Below are 22351 nucleotides of genomic sequence, written 5' to 3' on the forward strand. Positions count from 1 at the left end.
TGGAACAGACAACATTTATCAAGGAACCTGGGTGGCTGATTTTACGACAGATGTTGAACCAAGTCTCCGTTCTTTAGGTTTGAAGCATGCACCAAGAACGTAAGCTTACAGAGAAAGAGAGAGGGCTTTTCACTTCAGTTTTAAGATGCATACTCAAATGCATTTGCGTAAAGTTTATTTTTCACAATTAAGAGTCTCCTCAGAATTACATGGTACCTGCATTTTTTACCGTTTAAACTGCCCTTTGACCTACTTAGCTTACAAGTGAGGTTGGAAGACCACAAAACTGCAATAACCTTGTTTTCCCATACTTCTAACTATTTACCCATTTACCCTATAACCCAACACAATTTATCTACCTACATCTTTTAAACTCCCAAAAACAATAACCTTATTGCACTAGTTGCAGTTACTGACCGATAACTGATGAATCTAACAGACTCATATGGTAATGTCTATAAATCTGCTTATAAAAAATGCTTCCATGATATTTAATATCTGTCATTAATTTTTTTCATGCCCTTAATAGTCATCTCATTCTTTAAGACAATATAGTTCATGAATTTCCAGCCCCACTGCTTACCTGTAGAATTAAGGAGGTTGGTTAGCAGTGCAAGGTAGTCAACACAATGTAAAATATTACGTACTGCAGCATTTAGTAACTCACATTTTACTCCATGTTTTTAGAAATGTTGCAATAACAGCTTTTGTATTAAATATCTCAAAATAAAAATATTCTGATGACTGAGGAGACTGGGGAGGATTAATTTAATGTCTAATGTTAAGGTGAAAGATGCCATTTACTAGAGCAAAACCAGAAGAAACCTTCACACAAAATGTCAGTCACACCTAGTGTTAAATTAACAAACTGTGCTTCAAAGTCACAAAATGTCTCTGCTAATACAGTAGTAGAACTCCTCAAAGATACTCTACAATTGCAATTTGTAATCAACTGTCTCTCAAGTCTTTAATGAGATGGCAGAAACATACTCAGCAAGTGAAATTTGGCAAGTGAAATTTGGCAACATCACAAAACAATAATTCCTCTGACTACACTCTTAACAGCTTGAAGATTTCCAAGAGGTGAGTATAGTTAGTGCAAAACACACTGTCGGTGTGCATGAATGAAATTTCTGGAATAAAATTTCTCTGAGTGCTATTACTGCTTTGCTCAACAAAAGGCCAACCACAATAAACAAAAATGTTCTCTGTGAAGCAAAACAGAGTGCTTTTATAAGGCTATTCTGATTTCAAATTCCCAAGCTGACTACAATATTGCTGACAGCAATCCATCTCAAACTCTAGAGGTATGTATTCCACGCTTTCCACTTTTTTTATTCAAAATAGAGAGCTTTGATCTGAAGCCTGTACGACTCGCTCATTTTTCAAGGGTTTCTGGGATTCTAAACTTTCTGATGCCTTCACCTGATTGAAAAAATAAAATCTGTCCTTCACTTGATACAGTAATTCAGTCAAATTAATTGCTCAGGACAGAATGTGGATAATAAGATTTAGTTTTGACACTAAGATTTAATGAAATGGTACTGCGCCTTCCTCTATTCAAAGGACGACTGTGATTTGTCATCATGCATGTTTACTGCTGTTAATATACAAATGATGACAATTACTGTGAGGGTTTGCAAACATTTGTGGTCAAAATTTAGACAGGGACTGTTAGTATTAACATGCAAGAAAGTGTCAACTCTACCTTACATACTGTTTAGATGCTTATGAAGCCAGAACGACATATACTTATGCATATCTGTTAAGCTTATACCTATGCATATCTGTTAAGATTAACGTGCATAACTGCTGCAAGATAAAAGGCTTGGAAACCGAGCTAAACAGAAACGTTCTTCATGCCTAGCCTCATCTACGTAACGTTAGGAAACCATCACTTAAGGCCAACACCATTTAGAACACAGTGTGTAGAAATGGAGTCCAGATTTACAATGATTTACACGTAAACAGCCACTCTATGTCTACCAACGAGAGACAAAACGAGACGTTGGGTTTACCTGGGTAGGCCATATAGGGACCTCGCTGAGGGACAGGCACTCCAGCTGAAGGGGAAATTTAACACAAATAGCATAAAAAAAAGGGTTCCACCAAGAATGTGCACAATTTACCTAAGCGGCCAAGCAAGGATAAATAACGCTTACATGGCACGTAACTTCGTCAACTTTCACTTACGCATTGCTGATAAAATTAACAAATCTGAGGTGAATCTGTAATGAACTATGCACATTCTTTTCATGATGGGAAAAAGGAAAATGTTTTGAAATGAACTCTAACAGGTACAGTATTCAAGTCTGTAAAAAACATATCTATACAAACTCTTATATGTAATTAACTAAGGGAAATCATATTGAAGAATAACTCTAAAAAACAAGTTATCAACATAATTTTGAAATTAACATCTCACAAACAAGGAAAATTATTTGAAAAATAAAATACTGGATAATACAAGTAGCATGTCAATGATCTAGAAGAAGCCACACTAACGTAAACACAACTACTGTACAGGAAAACAACTATGCCATCAAACACTTCAATAAATAATAAACTTATGACAAGAGCAGAGGCTAAAAAAATAAAACATGTCATTTATAGGCAAAAATAAAGTAAAGTATCCATTATCAAAGAAGATTTTTGTTGGCTAAGGAAAGTCTGACATTACTTGTAAGAAACAAATATGAAAACATACACTGGAGGAAAGTTATAAAATATTTTCCTGAAACAGAAGATCTTAATCATCAAACCTACTGCTTCACTGTAAAAACATAAACTCCCAACTAAGGAAAAAACAAAGAACTTATCAAAATGTTTATCAGACTTCAAGTCATATAAATATTAATCAATTAGGTGACTGACAAAATATTACTAGCCTTAAATTTCAACAAAAAGGGCAAAACTTAGAGTTTAAAAGTAAAGTCTGACATCAAAATATCTTACAGCAACCATGGTGGGTCATGTACACAGGGCTCAAATTAGGTAGGTTCTTTTTCTTACAGCACAAATGTTGTTATGGAACGCCCACGAAGATGAATAGTTTTGGCTTGTACCTGACTCTTTACTATAAATCTACCCTAGAGCTGCCCAAAAACTCTCATGGTTAGGTTATCACACTGTAATCAACTGAGTTTATATCCCCAGCAAACTGGACAATATAATAAAACTAAATTTCAAAGCAGCCACTTAATTGCCCCACAAGCTTAACACCACAGCCTTCTGCTGATCAATGTGGTAGCCGTATATTGGTCAGTTTGTATCCATTAAATTTAATCTGTATCCATAAATCAAATGATTAAATTTTATTGTCAAACTAATTAAATGCTTTAAAAAAGTAACTGTAAAATCTTTTTTTATTTTTGAGGTCCTTGTTTCTCTCATTAACAATAATGGTAACTCCATCTCATTGCAGGTTTGATGTGGTGGGTGGGATTACTATTACTTTAATGTAATGACTGGTTGCACTGTCAGAAAAATACAGTCTTAGCCTCTGGAACCATGGAGCTGTTGGCCAATAGTTGTGAGAGACTAGCAGAGTGGTGCATGCACGAAGATTATACATAGTAGTGTATGTCATGCTTGGCCTCTGCTTGTAGCAATGTTTGTGATTGTTAAACACTGAAATATCTCCAGAACCCAATATGATTGTAGTATGATACATATGCTGCCTGTACATTCCTGTTTGTTTTTTCTGTCTAAACACACAATCCATTGGTACCTCTGTGCAAGACTTAGTCTGCAAGGGAAATAAGCATCTTCAACTGTGTGTTGGTGCAACAGAAGTTATTGGTGAAATAAATGTGTATTTACATGATGTGTTGAATTCACAGGTAGGTTCAGGTTTTACAAATGGTGATGCACAAGAGCATAATGGAGTTAGTGGTTTCAAAGGGAAATATATCACATTGATAATCGATATAAGCAATGATAATTCTCTAAATCCTTCCTATTAGTCTTTCACATTAATGTTGTCACAGCTAATGCATACTGTCTAACCTTTCAACTGCATCTTGCTAAATAATGTGTTGACTCAGTTTAAAATATGTGCAAACAGCATTAAGTGTAAAGTGTAATGTCCTGTTACAATTTTCCCCACAATATTTATTTAGCAATACAGTGACACCAAAATATTCAAGTTCTAGATATTACAACAACAACCAATGTATGGAAGAAATAATCCAAATGCTTTGTAGCTCACATGGGTGGGGTAAGTGTTACAAATAAATTATTGGGTGTTTATGAGTATTACTAGAAATTGCTTGAATTGAAAAAACTATTTCCGACCTGCCCCTTGACAGGTTACAGTAGGTCAAGTCAGTCATGGGGGAAATTTGAGAAATTTGGCAGCTTAGTGGAGAATGAGGTGAAAATTTCGACCTCATGGATAGAGAGGCCTGCTACTGTGTACATAGAAGTTTACAAAACAATAGACACTAGCCACAAATCAAAGATGAATTTCAACACTGAATATAAATACATGCTACAATACTTTCTTACATCAGTGATACCAAACATACAGCACTACTTTCTGCTAAATTCATTACATAAAAATTCACAACATGACTTGCAGATGAAACAGTGGATGAAACTTGCACTAGACAATTACAACTGACTACTAGTGACCCTCAACTGAGGTAGCCCTCCTTATCCGCCCTTCTGGACGGACAAGCGACGGCCAAAAGCCCCGTGATCACATTGAGGGCATTCCAAATATGCAAAGGGATCAAGCACAAACTGATGGAAGTCTGCTGAGAAGCTCAGAAAACGCTTACCTAAAGCGACACAGAGACAGCCTCGTCTTGTTTAACTGAAAGTTGATGGAAAAAATTCCAAACTACAAACCGCCACTGGTTTCAAGATTGCTTTACCTGTTGGAGGGTAACCCTGATAACCAGGATGAGGCTGCTGTTGGGGTTGCTGTGGAGGCTGCTGTTGCTGCTGCTGGGGCTGTGCTGGTTGCTGTGGATACGCAGCTGGAGTTGACTTGCCCGATGCACTTGAGGCTCCGTCGACAGGAGCAGCTGCAGCAGCGGCTGCTGTTCCTGCAGCATCTGCACCTGCAATGACCATATTTGAATGCATTCTTAGATTGTATGTATTAATAATTTCAGGTAAAACAATTTTCCAAATTTCATCAAATGTTTATCAAGTAACGACTCAACTTACGTCCTAAACTTAGCAGACTTCTATACTTATCAGCTACAAAACTGATTATTTTTTCTTGTGCTACCATTTCAGAATGATACCATTTTAGATAAATCTCTTAAATTGAATGGTAAGTGTAAAGTACAGGTTAGTTGAACTTAGGAACTATGTGGAATTGCTGGTAGCTTGAAGATATCTTCAAAATATCACGTGGAGGCTTTAATATAGGGTCTTTGTACTTATCAGTTCGAGGTTATAATGGTCTTTAGTTAAAAGTACAGTAGCACCTCAACTTAATAGAAACTCTGGGGTCTAGCTTTCTGATTAGTAACAGTCTGTTAAATTACAAAGTCTATATTATGGCCTGCACTTGAATATTTTCTAGATATCTAACAGTTAACAGCAATTCCATATAGAACTTAGCCTAAACTAACATGAATTTTACTTTTAACATTTAATTAACAATTCATTTTAAATGTATCACATCTCAAGTGGCAGTATCACCAAAAATAACCATAAAATGTAGCTGGTAAGTGTAAAAGTCTTAAGTTGTGGTCCACTACACTGAGGTGTTACTTATTTAAGTAACTGTTTTCTTATTCAATGTAGCTTAGGTTCCTAGTACTGATAAACTGTCCATAAAATTTTAACAATATAACACAAATAATGTTCATTAAACATGCATGGGGTTACATGTTAAGACTGTCATACAATATGAAATTTCCATTTCTGTTCAAGACATGAAATCTGACAACCAACAGCATGAAACACAGGTTGGTAAGTCACTTTAAACAGACCTGAGAAAAGGTTTCAGTGTTAAGGATAAAATACAAAAATGAAAAAGACTATAAACACAAACCATAACCTTAGATAATCTTGCACTTTAGTTTAGTACTCAGTGAGAAATTCTGGTCCCGCACTTTCCCCCAAAGCAAAAGGCTATCTAAGGGTATGTTTTGTACTAAACACATCAAAGGTGAGATTCAAAAGTACAAGGGGCTGCTCAGACAGAGGTACAAAAAAGTTATTGAAGACCCTGGCATAAAGTTCTCAAACTGATAAGTCTAGATTAGTATAACAAACTCATGCATTCGCCACTGGCTCAACTTATTAATAAATACATCTGAAGCTGTTATGCCATTGGACCATTAAAGGTGTGTAGTCATTGAAAAATGTTAATATGCACAGATTACTTTAAAAGTTGCTGCAGGTATTAGAAATTAGATGTAAGTTTACAACACAAGTATTAATACTCCAGTTTATTGTTATTAGTTTTATTAGTATATAAAGCTTATATTTCATTCTTATTACTGGCCTTTATAATGCTACATAATTCTTCTTGGGAACAACAGCCCTATCATTCCTACAGTTTCACAGAAATGGCTTATATAATGGGTATCCCTTTAGATACCTTTTTAATAGAGGCCACAAAGTTCAAATTTATTTCTCAGCTGCTTAGAAAAATTACTTATCAGGCTTTGATACTGCTTTTGCATATGGGACAATGTCTTTGGATTTTTGTCAGCACTTTTATTGTCCCTATAATTCTTATATCATCATCAACATTAAACCAAGTTTTTCTTTTAAATGGTCAGATATCTTTCTGCCACAATATCAATCTGAATCAAGTCTTCATCCATGTATTTACATCAATTACATCTGGATCTTCTAACAGATCATTGTCCTGTGTTTCTGCATCTTACAACCACTCCTCACCCAAATCAGTACATGCCGTGTAAAAATAAGTCTAGTCCTTTGGGCCAGCCCTAGGAGAGCTGTTAATCAGCTCAGTGGTCTGGTAAAACTAAGGTATACCTACTTTTAGCATACGCTCTTAATGACTATACCAAAATAGAAATAGCATATTCAACTGCTTATGGAAATTTCACCTCCTTACATTTTGTGGAGTTAAGTATACCTTAGTTTAACCAGACCACTGAGCTGATTAACAGCTCTCCTAGAGAGGGCTGGCCCGAAGGATAGACTTATTTTATGTGGCTAAGAACCAATTGGTTACCTAGCAATGGGACCTACAGCTTACTGTGGAATTAACATTCATAGCTGTGCAGATGAGTATATTACCTAACCAAAGTCACAATCCTTTACATAAACCCTTACTGCTACATGCTACACAAAAAACCTTTTAATATACTATACAATTCATGCAATCCTTCTAAACCACACTTGATAATCGGTAGAAAACAAAAGTAATGCCTTTAAATCTATTTATAGCAGATTTTCATAGAGCACACTTTCCTGCTGGTCTTAGATAAACCTAATTAGCAATGCTGATGACCTCAGAACAAAATTGGAAAACCAATACCTATTCCATCTAACTGTGAGAGTTAAATAATAATTTGAATTACGTAGTGCTCATAAGATTGAAGGTCTAAATCTAAAAGAATGTAATGGTAATCTAATTCCGTAGGGAACCTGTGAAAATTGAAAAATCAGAGAAATAACTGTCTTGACACATTTCATGACAGAGGAACATTCCTAGTCATATTCATAGCAGCATTTGTCTTGTACCTTGAAAAATTCAAGTTACTTTTTAATACCTTAGGTTAGTTACAAGAGCACAGCGTCAATCTGAACTAAGCTTTCCAGACACACTGTATACAACAGACTGTAGAGTATTTGACTAAATTAAAAACAAAGATGCATTTTTAGTAAATGGCATGCAATACCACTTGCTAACTGCAACGCAATACCTTCTGTAAGACCAAACGAGGAGAGCACTTCCTGGTATGCACTACTTTCATCGCATTTTGTTGGAACTAAAAAGATTGATTTTCAAATAAGGTACACGAGAAACTTAAAAGTGTGTAAGAAAACATCTATTATATGATTAATCCATATCAACATTTTGCCATCAAATACAGCCAATGTTTTTTCAACAAAACGTTAGGCTTATATATTACTACTCATTTTAATGTGATGTATCTATTAAGTGATCTAAGGCAACTAATGTATATGTACTGTATCACACAAAAGTTCCCTGTGAGTATGTTCTGATATAAAGTCTGTTAAAGAAGCATCTTAATATTCAAATTAACATATGTGGCTTCTGTAAAGGCAACAGCCATTCATATCTCTTTTCAAAGAACTTTAGATGTTGAACCTACTTAATATCATAGACATCTTTGAAAATTACTAGTTTCCGAGCATTTAACAGTATTGCAGGCTAAGCACAATAATGTGAAGATTATCACAACACGATGTTTCCTCTTCAATACACACAAAAACTTTCAGTTGAGCAAACTTTGTTATCTTATGGCAAGCTCCCCAAACCACTGTCAGCCTTTTAGACCAAAACAAAAGACCTAAAGCTCATGTCACTATCAAAGTAGAAAAGGTGAAAATGTTTTCGCAAACATTCCTATGGGTTACCAATGAAAAACCCAAATGCTAATCACCAAAGCGTCACATGAAAGTATTTGAGTAAGAAGCTCCTACAGAAAAGGCACATAAAGTCAATTTTAAAATGACAAATTCACTGCAATACTGGTACATAAGACTGAAGACTGTATACATCTGTAAATCCTACCTTCGCTTGGGGCAGATGTTGAGGAAGCAGGTGCTGGAGTGCCTGCTGCCGGTGGAGCCTGTGTCGCCCCAGGGGCGAGGTGTGTCGGCTGCTGGCCCGCCTGCTGTTGCGGCTGTTGCTGCAGAAATTATCATAATTATTATGTAACAGAGATAGATACAAAAATTGGCATATTGACTGAATCAAAAATGATATACCATATATGCTTGCATATCATGTGATTTTTGAAGACCTAATTTTGAAGCTAATTTTAAGAGGGTCACACATACACAAGATTTAAAAGGAGCTTATGTAATACAGTATTCACAAATTAATAACGTATTATAAAATACAAACATAATATGCATCTTTTTCATGGATCTTTTAAAAAGTTATGCTTTACTTCTCTGTATCCAATAACATTGTTTGTATTCCCATATTACTATTGTATTATAAAATTTAAAATACAAACACAGCGATCAATGTTTTAGTTTGGAAATCAGCTGAGGACAATTATGAGGTAAGTTTATTTTGCTGTATTTAACTCAATTCAGAGCAATTTTTCTCTTTTGGTTAGAGTAAATGAATCTCTAGATACTCTTTTTATAAGAAACAAGGTTATTTTTTGTTATACGAAGTGTTTTAAGTTGAAATATTTAAATATGTCTCATTGTGAACTAAATTGCTATTTTTTTCGTTAAAGAGATGTTGTTAGGGGTATGTTTTTTATGTAAAAAAATTAACAGATTCCATTTGCTATTTTCACTTGATTTCATCATAATATGAGCTTTATCAGCAAGAAAACAACAGTAAAATGTGTTCTTTCATGCCCAGTGGTTTTGATTAAAATACTTTTCTCTCTAATTTTATTTATGGTTGAGTTTCATCCATGTTGCCGATGAACAAAAATTTATAGTCATTAGCAGCTTGAACATTGTTTTCTCAGCTTCAGCTACAACTTGCAGCTTAAATTTAGCAATATATTTCCTTGCAGATCTTTTCTCTAAATCGAATAAGGGTATAATGTAAAAATATATCAGTCTTATTCTACTTAACATCATTTGTAACATAACTACAGTAATTGTTTACTATCATACAATGGTTGAAATCCAAGCGAAACAACTGTTATCCAATTTCAGTTGTTCATAGCAAAACAGCTGTTTCTCATTCAGCTGTTTATGGCTGTACACGTTTACGCAACATGTATAGCGTTACTAACGATACTTTTATCATTCTCTTTTACTTTTTTTAACTTATTTAACTAGAAGATGGGATAGATAAAGAGACAGAGGAAAAGAGGTTAGTCTATTGTAATTTGGTCTCTCAAAAAAGGAACTCACATGATACACGAGACACGTGATAAAATAATTTTTTAAGGGTGAAAATTTGGGGTCACATAATATGCAAGATCGCAAGTTACACGAGTATATACAATAAACAAAATATCAGAAAACTGATGCAAAGAGATTTCCCACCTATTAGAAACTGTTTTTTATAACATAATCTATAACAACTCAAGAAACTTATCCTATTTCAGTATAGTGCCATTATGTTGCCCATTTTGCTTTCAATACTTTAGTATTATATTATTTTGTAATTTTGATTTAAGCCGTTTAGGCAGTAATTTGTAACTTCTCTTGTCTCCTCCTCGGCTGTTGGCTTGTTTGACATTTGTATTAACAACAATGGTTTGTTTTCCCCCGTGTAGAGGGGTGGTCAGAAGTTCTTTTACAGCTAATCTGCTGTTGTTAATAAACATGGATTTCTTCCTTCTGAAATTGTTGCTTTCTGTTGCATTTAATACAGATTACAGCTGTCCTCCTTCTAATTATCCCTTTTTGGGTATTTAATCAGCATTGTTGCTTAGTGTAATCTGTGTTTTTGGATGTTTGAAGTCATCAACAAGGTTCAGGCATTACTGCTGCCTTCTGTCTTACCTGGGTTTTGCTCCAGATGTGAGTTTAACACTGACATTATTAAATGTTGAAGCCCTTATTTGTATGGTTTTTCTCTTTGTTTAATTTTGGCCCCTGTGTAAGCGTGGATGTGTTGTTTTCTGTATTCAATAGTGTAATTGTTTTGGGTATTAATTTGTAAGGGTAACTGTGTTTTTGGGTGTTTATTTCAAAACGGTGTTATTTCTGTCACTGAGTGGTTTTTTTCTCTGTTTGTTTGTTCCCCTTGAATCAATTTTCACACACTGGTATTTGTATGCACGACTCCACCCACTGTGGACTTTGTTGCTGTATGGTGAATAATGGTGTTTAAAGATTTAGAAGTGTTTTTGGTGTGTTGGCTAAAGAGGCAATTACATAAACATCATACATGTAAGTTTCAAAGATTTCAATAACCACATTACTTCACAACATCGATGTATCATTGATTCACTTGTTCTGCAAATGTTTGTTGTGGGGGAAAACATTGCTCATAATAGCAAACTGTGAAACTAACTTCACATACGATGAAACTACATAACAATTCATACCTGTTGGAGAGGATCAAATTCCCTGGAATTGACATTCAATTGCATATTTGAAGGCGTGGCTGCAGCAGCTGCACCTCCAGCATTATTACCACTCACATCTGAAACATAAAAGGTGAAAGATGGAATTTATCAAAGGCAACTTTATTTGCTAGTTATGGTAGCTAAGTGTAACTGTGTTTGCGTTCAATCTTGTTACCATTCTGACTCCATACAGATCATTACAGAAATGGTTAGTGCTCTAAACAAACAGCCGACATCTCAAAGGAAAGGAGAATACACTTGTCCCCTTGGCTTTAAATATAATACACAAAAATGGTTTGTCTTCTATGCTAATGATGGTTAATTTGATGTGGAAAACTACTGATTGGGCTCAACCTGAACATTATACTTCTGTATGTTCATAGTGCAACACTAAGCTTCCATCTATATTTCACTTAATCAGAATTATTGGAGACTAAACTAAGGGATTTTTCATCACTTAAGAGTCTCTAAGTTGTGAATTGTATTTTTAAAGTGTTTATTGTACCTACTTGAGCTATTTCTCCAAATTTAAGTTTCAAAACTATATAAAATAAGAAAAATCTTAAAATCTTTTTCTTAAAACTTATCTGAAGTTTAACTATAGGACTTTTTACTGACATAATCTCCTATGGAAGTAGTAATAATTGCTGTTAAGCACTGCATGGCGGCAATGACAGCATTCCTTCCTAACATACCATGAACTTTTACTTGTATAAGTGACAACTGATGCTGCAACTCCCCCTCACATCAATAAACCCGTTCAATCGGGAAGATTCACTTTAGCAAAGCAATAGTCACGGACGTATAAAATCTAAAACTGAAGTACATTTCAGTTGTATTTTAAAATATAAATCTCAATCTACATTTACAACAGGGCTAAACTGAAGCAAAAAAAAAAAGCTTTTACACCTAGCATCAGATGAAAGGCTTCTGAAATTCATTTCTTGCTATAATGTGGTTCGGATTCCACAAAAGCTGTAGGTCCCGTTGCTAAGTAACCAACTGGTTCTTGGCCGTGTCAAATAAGTCTAATCCTTTGGGCCAGTCCTAGGAGAGCTGTTATTCAGCTCAGTGGTCTGGTAAAACTAAGATATACTTTTTTTGCCTACAATATCGAAATACAGTATGGAAAAGGCTGGAGTACCACTAACCTGCATCTGCAACTGGAACAGAAGTGGGCAGAGGAACTTCTAGACCATCAATCAACGATGTTAGACGATTTCGAATCTCCTGGAGTTCTTTCTTGATGGCATATGTCTGTAAAGACAAGATGTGATATTCATCCTATGTACAAGCAATAACAAAAATTAGACCAACAATATCTGGTTATTAGGAAATTAAATTTGATGGCTTTATGTTGTATTACAGAAATACTGCATCACTAGAAAAGTTAAAATGCTGACCTGATGAAAATAAGAATCACTGACAAAAAATCGGTTATTTTTGATGTTCTATACACAGAACTGGCGGTACTAAGGTTATTATACTCTAACTTTTAGTTATCTACTCAAATATTTTTATAGTTTCCCTTTGCTTATATCCCTTTAGCAGGAAACAACAGAACAGAAAATATCAAAACCGTACGTGCTGACACAAATCTTGACAGATTCTCCAAAACTGACAAATTTTTAATTACCATATTTTTCATAGCTAGCAAACCTACGGTCTTAATGATAGGTTAAAATCTTCTAGCACCAGCTGGAAACCAGTAAAAAACATATAAAATTGTAGAACACACAGCTTGACGTTCATTAAACAACTGATTAACTCAACAACTGCTTGACAGATCCTGTTTCCCTGAAATTCTGATAAAACTTTATCCATGAATTGAGCTTTAAAAATCATGGTGCGAATCAAATTGCGAGTGTGTGTGTATAATTACACACCAAAAAATACATTCCTTAATCTTTGTACACCCAATTCAATACTGACATCAACAAACAGAAAGCAAGAATTTGACAAACTCACTGTCATATCAGGTCGGCGTGGTTTTGATTTTGAGTTGCCTGAGAGCAAAATGGTTAGTCGTAAAATACGGCTGCACTGGATGGCAAATGATAGATCCGATGTGTCGAAGATAGTCACCAAATCTCCATCTTCATCCTGAAAGACACTCGTGAATATTACTGACAGACCGTAAAAAAATTTGTTCCATCTCATGAAAACTAGAAATGGATTGAAATAAATACTTTTCAAAACATGGTGGTGTAAGTTTAACTGTACATTGCATTTTGATAACAATGACATTTGGTACATATTTTAATGATAAGGTTTTGTCAGATCATTAAGTCTATTTCTGGACCCTCACTGCACTGGCCTGTGGGATTTGTCAAACAACAGTTGTGGGGCAAGATAAAAGCAGGAAACAACGCAGCTGTGATTGAACACACTGCAAAAAATCTATGGCAATTCCTACAGTCCCCTACCATAGGCAGTTTCATCAAGTGAGTACTCTGCCTTTTCACATTCGAAACTACAAATGGATAAGATTGACCCCAGTCCTGACCTAAGTTAAACTTCATGTGGCATCATATTCACTGCAAAGGATAGACAGACTGTGATGTAATCTTCTACCTTATATTTAAGGGTGATTTCATCTTCTGGGTCCAATGAACACCTGAATACCCTCTGCATCATGAGGATCAGCTCGTCGTACGTCATGTCCTCATTATGAATGGGAATTCGTCTGATGTCATCACCCAGCTGAGCCTGTGGACGAAAAGAACGGTTATCAATTGTAAGTTACAACACACCTAGCACAGTGCTTTCTCGTAAACAATTCAAATAGGTTAATGACTGCATAATTGGCCATAAGAAAACACATATCACCAAAATTCCTATAACTGAGACTGACTTACCGTATTTTGTCGAAGCCCCTAACATCTTTATATCAGTAACCATATCAGTGAACACCCATACACACTGCAATAATTCTGTATGATGACAGTCATGGAGCTTAATTGTAAACTTTGGCAAGAGGACTTATGTTGAATTATGACATTTTTATGATAAAATAGTTTTATATATATTTACCAAGTAACTACATAGCTATTATGTGTCATTTATCGGCAGCTTAAATTTGAAAAATTGCGGTAGCATTCCAATATTTTGGTGTAAGTAACTTGCCCTATCCACCCAGGGAAAGATAGGTACAACACTACTAACGAGCCCAATTCATTTATGCCCTATGCGCATGTGAGGGGAGGAGGGAGGGCTCTGATCAAGTAGCTACTTGGTAAGTATATATAAAACTTTATAAAAAAATGTCATTTTTATATAAGTAATTTACCATATAACTACATAGCTGAATCCCACATTTACAGGAGGTGGGATGCACTGGCACATACTACTTAAAAAACACTCATAGATGGAGATGAATTTTGAAATAGCAAGTAGTTAACATTGATAAAATGTTAGAAACTACCTGGTGAGAGCACTACAGCAGAAAAGTACTGCCTCTGACAAGATCATCTCGACCGTAGTGGCGTGGCAGTAGAGCCTAAGGCACCTCCACATCAGCGGGGCTTTGCAGCCGAAGAGTACTCCGATGGCTGCCAAAGCATACAATAAAAAACAAAAGCCCTTACCTGGCTCTCTCTTCTCCGTCATTCACGGCCTTCCTTGAATAGGAGAAAAGAACCATATTAGGGAGCCTGGAACTATCGTCAGGCTGGTTCCTCTCACGAAGGCCTAGGCAGGGGCAGCTGGAGAAAAGAAGGCATGAAAGCTCAAGAGAAAGTACTTCAGAAGTGCTGCGTACGCTGTGGTACCAGCTGCCTGGTCTAAGACTTCACTGCCCAATGAGACCGGGGAAAGAGACAAGTCTGAAGGAGCCTTAGCTGCAGTGGGTGTTTTCTATAGTTTTATGTGCAGGGTTAACCACTCATAAAATGGCCAAACCCCTGCAAATGAAGTGCAAATGGCTGCCCACATAGCATATTTCTCTCATTTTGTTCTTCCTATATCTTTCCTCCTCTGCCCCCAAAATGTCTCGTGTTCCAGGTTGCCACGAGAGAGCCGCTAAAAAGATTGGAACAAGCTACTTGAAGCAGCAACCATACTGGACCCTGAGGTGCTCTGGCCTCCCAAGTTCGGCCACATGCACCTGGGTTTGTCCTCAGAAGTGTTTTGGCTCTGGTAGCGAACAGACTTCCATTGTTCTCACTCGCCCATTCCATAGGTCTGCCAACCCTTGCCCATGTGCGACAGACCTCAGTTCAGGATACCCCTATGTTGGATCGTTGCTTTGGGCTCCTACGAGGGATACCTTTACTGTGAGTGACCAGGTAACTCTCGGCTTGCCCTTGCACTCATCACCCATCCACGTGTGACTAGGAATCTCATCTTTACGGCACCGCCATATCTTTATAATCAACTTATTTATTGTTATTCACATGTGCCCCTAGTATTAATTTGTAAACTATTGTTATCAATTGTTGAGTAAATGTAATTAATCGTTAACTGCGGACAATTATGCCTTGCAGTAACTTGACTAAAAATAGTACCAAAGGTTAGTAATCTTTCCATTTTCCTCTCAGTTTTCTGTATTACTGTCAGCCATTTTATAGCGTTCCATAAGCCCAAAATGTCATTAGTTGGAGCTGAACGGGCACCAGAGATGGATCAAGCATCAAAGGCACAGGCAGACGCGAAGCAGGCAGCTGATGAGGCGGCGCTGGGCACACGGAAGCTGGCACCAGGCGCTTGGAAACAGGCGCCGAACACTTGGGAGTTGGCACCAGAGGCTCCGGAGAAGTAGATGGGCACTCATGAGCCGATGGGCACTTAGAGGAGGACAATGGGCGCTTGCGAGAACTAGACAGGTGCTCAGGTGCCAAATACTGGCACTCTACAACAGAGCGCTGGGGTAAAAAGCACTCTGGACTGTCCCAAGTGCTGCAGGAAGGTTGCAGGCTGCGAAAAGGCTCTTTGAACCGTTTACAGGGCAGCAGAGAAGAGTGGTCAGCATGGGCTGCGCACCTCTTCAAAGGCCGAGACTTGTCCGGAAAGCACCACAGGTGCCTCTTATTAGGAATGGAATCTTCAGAACCAGAGGACAATTGATGCACTTCCACACTGACGCCTTTCCAATGACTGTCTGTCGAAGCCTGAGGTCGATCAACAGGCTCAACTACACATGGGTAAACCCCACCGACCTCCCTTAGACCTCCAGTATGACCCCTCCCAAGTTTAGAGGAGTATGACAGGGACCTTCACCTAAGAGAATCGCCAGGACAAGTAGCCACCTCCTCCGCTAGCACTGCACTATCACTAGAAACTTTGTCTACACACACACACTTTGTCCATCAGGACTTGTAGGGACGACCCTAATTCGGCCCGAGTGTTCACTACCAGGTTAATTTTCTGGTCAAATCTGGATTCAAGACTGGGAAGAGATCAGGGTCGGAAGCATGGGAGTTAGGCAGAGGAGTAGGTGGTACAGTAGGAGGGCTGGTGATGGGAGACAAGACAGGCACAGGAGAAGAGATAATAGGTACATTATCAACCATAATAGACTTAGGCGTAGTCTCTGTGCTAGCTAAAGTCCTACTTTCTGCCCTAGAAGCCGCCTTTCTCTTTCTGTCTCAAGCTGATCTAAATGTGATCTTTAAACCTCCCATTTTCTCTCTTTCCAGTCCCTGCATTCAGTACAAGTCCTCTACAGTTGGTACAAATGGATGAACTAGAGTCCGAAAAAATCAGTTCAAAAAACCTAAACTAGCACTAACTAGCTCGAAGGCTACCAAAGATAAGAATACTTCACCAATCTTGGAGAAAGGCAATAAGAAGTCAAAATAAGCTACTGCATACAACCGATGTTCAGTCGTAAGCCGGCAGAAACGAACTAAGGTCTTCAGCTGTTCCTCTTGTTCCGCGATAGCGGGTGGGGCTAGTCACCTACACAAAAACAAAAGAAGTTCTACTGCTATTTTTAAAATTTAAGCTGCCACATGAGTTGAAACTATAGCTATGTAATTACTTGGTAAGTTACTTATATGAATCTTACATTTATATTAATTAAATTATTGCAATATTTACCTTGATGATCAACTTGCCCGACAAGTCCAGGCCACTATCACTGCTGCCAGCCCCACTCATGTTGCTGGCTTCGAAGTTGATCTCCTCCTACTTGAAAAGAAGCCCAAACCACCGTAGTTCCAAACTTCATGTATTCTGTAAAAGGAAGAACAGAAAGAATATCAGGCATCAATGGTGCGAACAATACAATTCTTTAACAAAAGATGCTATAATTCTATCAAATCTTCCCATTTTTTATGTCAATGGTTTACTGTGCTGAAACATCTAAAACTGACCAATGTGTCTGTGTCTGTCTGTCACTTTCAGCCTGCCTGTCAGCTAAGACTTTAGTGTTTTAAAGCAATATAATTTTACTGCAGTATCTTTGGGGATTAGACTTCAAAACTTCATATACCTGTACTCTGTCACCTCCAGGCGATATGAATTCAACATTTTCTGTGGTGAATCCAAGGGTAATTCATTAAGCCCAAGATATCTCCCCTGCTTTTTTAAAAGACTAAACACACAAATGTTAGGCAAGTACAGTATTCATAAAAACCAAGTTTCAGCTTAAAAAAACTCCGTAAAAAAAATCTTGGCTAATCTGTGAGGATAAGGAAGAAATTGTTTAGGTAAAAACATCAGCACTATCTGACACCTTTGTGAGCTCTCACCCAGACTGGATGACCATCCTCCTTGTAAGATAAACCACAGGCCACTTGATCTCTTCACAAAATCAGAAAGAAAGGGTGTTCTCTGACAACTTCTTGTGCCTGCTGGTACTAAAGGTAAGAGGCAGTCTCTGTTCTGGAGTAATTATATCCTTGAGGGTGATGAAGTCAGCAAGTCGTCAAGATAACGCAGAAGACATGTCCCATGCTAATGGGGGCAAGCAAGTACTAAAGTGAACATGAAACAAACACCCGAGGGGCTGTTGCTAATCGATAGCACAAGGCTCTGAACTGGTATGGTCCCTTTACAGACAAAAGTGGAAGTACTTCTGGAGTGATGGATGACTACCTAAGATTTACATCCTTAAGGTTCCACTAAAAGCATGAAGTCACCCTCTCTAGTGAGATCAAACAAGGAATGACTTGTTTCCAGCTTCATCCAAGTCTGTAGCACTAACTCATTCAATAGTTTTACGTGCAAGGTTAACCATCGCTCGTAAAATGGCCGCCCCTGTGCAAACGAAGCGCAAATGGCTGCCCACATATCATATTTCTCTCGTTTTTGTACTTCCGGTATCTTTCCTCCTCTGCCGCCCAAATGTCTCGTGTTCCAGGTTGCCACAAGAGAGCCACTTCAAAGATTGGAAGGAGCTACCTGAAACAGCAGCCATATTACATCTGACCAGCCTCCCAAGCTCGGCTGCATATGCCCGGATTCGTCCTCAGAAGTGTTTTGGCCCTGGTAGTGAATGGATGTCCATTGTTCTCACTTGCCCATTCCACAGGTCCGCCAACCATTGTCCTATGTGCAATGGACCTAATTTCTCGACTTTTAACAAACCACCCCAAGTACTGTGTCCTACGCTCACCACGTGTATTTCTCTCTCTCCATTCATCAGTAAACCCTCCTTTTGTTCCCTTAGCCGATCCTTTTCTCAGCCTGCCACCCATCGTTTGCATGCTAGTTTCATTCAAATTTGTGAACAGTGCAATATAAGGGAGTTTCGACTGGCTGTGCCACTCATTGGCATGTTGATAGTTAGGGAATCCTTATCGTTTCAATTGCATGATATTAGGGCTTCAATTCTCACCACTCCCATTGTTAGTTTGACACTTCTCTCTTTCAGAGGGATGCCTCTATTGTGAGTGACCAAGGAAACCTCAGCTCACCCTTGCATTTGTCGTGTTGGACCCCTCCACATGTGACAAGGAATTTTATCTTGTACAGCACTGGCGAATCTTTATAATAACAGTTTATTTATTATTATTCACGTGTGCCCCTAGTATTGATTTGTAAACACTGTTGTTAATTGTTGAGTAAAGGTAATTAATCATTAACTGCGTACAATTGCGATTTGCAGTAACTTGACTAAAAAGAGTACCAAAGGTTAGTAAGTAATCTACTTTCCAATTCCCTCTCAGTATTTTGTATTACCATCAGCCATCTTATAGCGTTCCGTTGCTTGGCCAAGGCTTGAGAGTAACATATAGCAATAGGATGCCTACAGCGTTGAACGCATTCTTTTCCACCAACAGCCTCCCCCCTGTCAACAGACTCAAAAGCTTTGGGCGATCCTAAAGGGTAGATCACAAATGGGATCAGTCTCCAAGAAAGGGGAGGGCTGAGATCCTTGAATGGTAGTCTGAAATCATCCTGAAGGACACCAACTACCCAGGGCTTCAGCTCCTGATGATGCTACATCCCCTGCTTCCACAACATCCCCCCCATCATCTTGTTTCCCTTGCCGCTGCTTTGAGCTAGAGCTGGAGGGAGGGAGGGATAGAAAGGGCTATAGAGACTCCTAGCCCCGTCACAGTACTGAGGCACAATACTGGACACAGAAGGCATCGGTCACTCCCAAAAGCTTGGCCAAAATGCCCTTCAATGCCAAAGAGCACCAGAAGAAGACTGCAGCAAAAGATAGGCTACTCAGAATACCAAGGGATGGCCAGATATTCCGCAAATACTCCTGCAAAACTGCCATCAAAACAGGGGTTGGCAGTGGTGAACTACAAGTATGCGCCACTGACTTCAATCAATGTTGACCAAAACCCCAAACAATTTATACAATAAAAAGATTAAAGAAACTTCAACTTGACTGGCCATCATAGGGCACCCAGAGGTCCTAATTAACCAAAGCTGATGAGAAAGTGCTGGCTGGCAGGTGAATGGGAGACTCTCCCGACTAGTCACTAATAAACCACCTAATTACGTAAGTTCAATGATTCTTTCCAGGATAATTCTAAGAAAGAGCTCTGAATGGAGATATCGTTTATTAATTAAATTTTTTGACAGAACAATATAGAAAAGAGTTATGAGGCAGTGCACGTGATATAACTTAAAATCTTACTAAAATAACGAGAAATTTACTGTCTGATGTTTATGTTTTTAAGCGGATAAGCTCTGCGGGACACCAAGTTTAGTACCAGCCCCTCAGACATAAGCATACAAACATGAACAACAGACACTGAATTTCTCACTTTATTTCAGCACAGTTGTCTAGTTATCTCACCTGTACTGCATCATACACACCCTTTGCTACACATTTGTCAAAAAATTTCATTAGCAAACAATATCTCCATGCGGAGCTCTTCCTTAGCATTTCCGTTTCCAGTTTAAACTGAAGAATATACCTACATAAATGGCTCTGATTTGTATAACTATTAGAACAAAAGTTCACTCAGCATAATGCTGTAGATCCAATAGGCTATCCCCCTGCAATGCCAAAAATAGCAAGCTATACTAGGCCTCTGCTATGGTAAGCACAGTTCAATTTGGAACAGACATACCTAACCTAAAGTAGGGTTTAGTTGTGAACGCACGTTTTTTAGGCATGGCTTAACCTAAATTATTTATAGTGTTACATCACTGCTTATAGCAAAATAGCAATGGCTTATATGGTGGCGAGTTTTCTTAAATTCTTGTCTGCAAAATTTTGTCAGAAATTAGTATTTGAGATAACTTGAAAAATTTACCATCTTTTGTTTGTGTTTTTACGCAGAAAAGCTCAGCACGATGCCACATTCAGTACTACTTTTTGATAAATCTAAAAAAAAAAATGAGCCGTCTATCTGCTTACAGAAGTAAAGATTTACGATTTTCTTAAAATTCTATGGATCCTTGTCCCCCAAGACATGCTTTTTTTATTTACAATCCCCTTATTTCTTTTTTTTTTTTTTACAATCTCTGCTTCTGCCCTTTGTCTTTTTACAATCTCTGCTTCTGCCCTTTGGTTTTTTTTTTACAATCTCTGCTTCTGCTGTTTGTTTTTTATATAATCTCTGCTTCTGCTGTTTGTTTTTTATATAATCTCTGCTTCTGCTGTTTGTTTTTTATATAATCTCTGCTTCTGCTGTTTGTTTTTTATATAATCTCTGCTTCTGTTTGTTTTTTATACAATCTCTGCTTCTGCCCTTTGTCTTTTTACAATCTCTGCTTCCGCCCTTTGTTTTTTTTTTTACAATCTCTGCTTCTGCCCTTTTTTTTTTATCTCTGCTTCTGCTGTTTGTTTTTTTTATACAATCTCTGCTTCTGCCTGCCCTTTGTTTTTAACAATCTCTGCTTCTGCTGTTTGTTTTTTATACAATCTCTGCTTCCGCCCTTTGTTTTTTTTACAATCTCTGCTTCTGCCCCTTGGTTTTTATACAATCTCTGCTTCTGCCCCTTGGTTTTTTTTTACAATCTCTGCTTCTGACCTTAGTTTTTTTTACAATCTCTGCTACTTCAGGCAGACAAACTGCTAATTTTTTTCACTGTTTTCCATGTTTCGATAAATATTTAATAACTCCGTGTGCTGAATTTGGATGACCCCTACACTGCAGAGTACCACGTAACCTTGACCTTACATGACCACCCTAAGGGTATGTCAGCCATAACCTAACCTAAGTCAAGGTCTACCGTAAGACTTTACGGAAACAAAAAACTAGAAATCAAAATTACTTTAAAATAAGAACAAATAAAGAACTGAAGTCCCAGAACAGCCAAAGCCCCCAAACATAAACAAAGCCGGTCAAGACAAATCGAGGCTGGCTTAAGCCTGGATCGGGCTTTGGCAGGAGTCTATTAAAGGCTTGTTTTTCTTCATTTCTCAATTACATTTAGACTGTAACTGGTGTTTTTCAATAATTAATCGTTTATGTAGCGACTCCCTCTCGAAATAAGAGATTAACTTACTGATTTCTCCGTCTCTTTTGTTGTTTTAAGTCAAATGTCAAACGAAAACTGGTGAGGATGAGTTGGCTCGGCCATCTTTTCCACTCGACTGGATATGTCGTAATTGAGTCAAGTAATAACTCTAACATTTTAGCCTTGTTTTTATAATTTTTTCCTTCAGTTTACATTTTCGGGTTTTAAGAAATTTAATCTACTATTTAAATAACAGGATGTGATCTACTATCATTAAATTGTGGCTGTTATTTGTACAATATAATGAAGGTGTCATAAAGATTTACACCTGATGGCAATTAAAGAGA

The 22351-nt window shown here is 37.6% G+C and overlaps 1 protein-coding gene across 4 annotated transcripts in view; it reads right to left on the minus strand.

Moving 5' to 3' along the window:
* The window catches only part of LOC136855857 (protein TFG-like), a 27358-nt gene extending 5207 nt beyond the window's left edge, over positions 1–22151 (minus strand). The window contains exons 1-10 of one of the 4 annotated variants that reach the window (XM_067133237.1): positions 22053–22151; positions 17229–17363; positions 13764–13898; positions 13158–13292; positions 12341–12446; positions 11169–11266; positions 8705–8822; positions 7869–7934; positions 4881–5069; positions 2019–2063 (exon numbers count right to left, since the gene is read on the minus strand). In XM_067133237.1, coding sequence (XP_066989338.1) covers positions 2019–2063; positions 4881–5069; positions 7869–7934; positions 8705–8822; positions 11169–11266; positions 12341–12446; positions 13158–13292; positions 13764–13898; positions 17229–17288 — 952 coding nt within the window. In that variant the 5' untranslated portion in view covers positions 17289–17363; positions 22053–22151. The remainder of the gene's footprint in view (positions 1–2018; positions 2064–4880; positions 5070–7868; positions 7935–8704; positions 8823–11168; positions 11267–12340; positions 12447–13157; positions 13293–13763; positions 13899–17228; positions 17364–22052) is intronic. The other 3 variants (XM_067133239.1, XM_067133238.1, XM_067133240.1) reach the window with 3 other exon arrangements.
* Positions 22152–22351: the final 200 nt, after the last annotated feature.

This window comes from Macrobrachium rosenbergii, chromosome 33 (assembly GCF_040412425.1).
Source record: "Macrobrachium rosenbergii isolate ZJJX-2024 chromosome 33, ASM4041242v1, whole genome shotgun sequence".
Lineage (NCBI taxonomy): Eukaryota > Metazoa > Arthropoda > Malacostraca > Decapoda > Palaemonidae > Macrobrachium > Macrobrachium rosenbergii.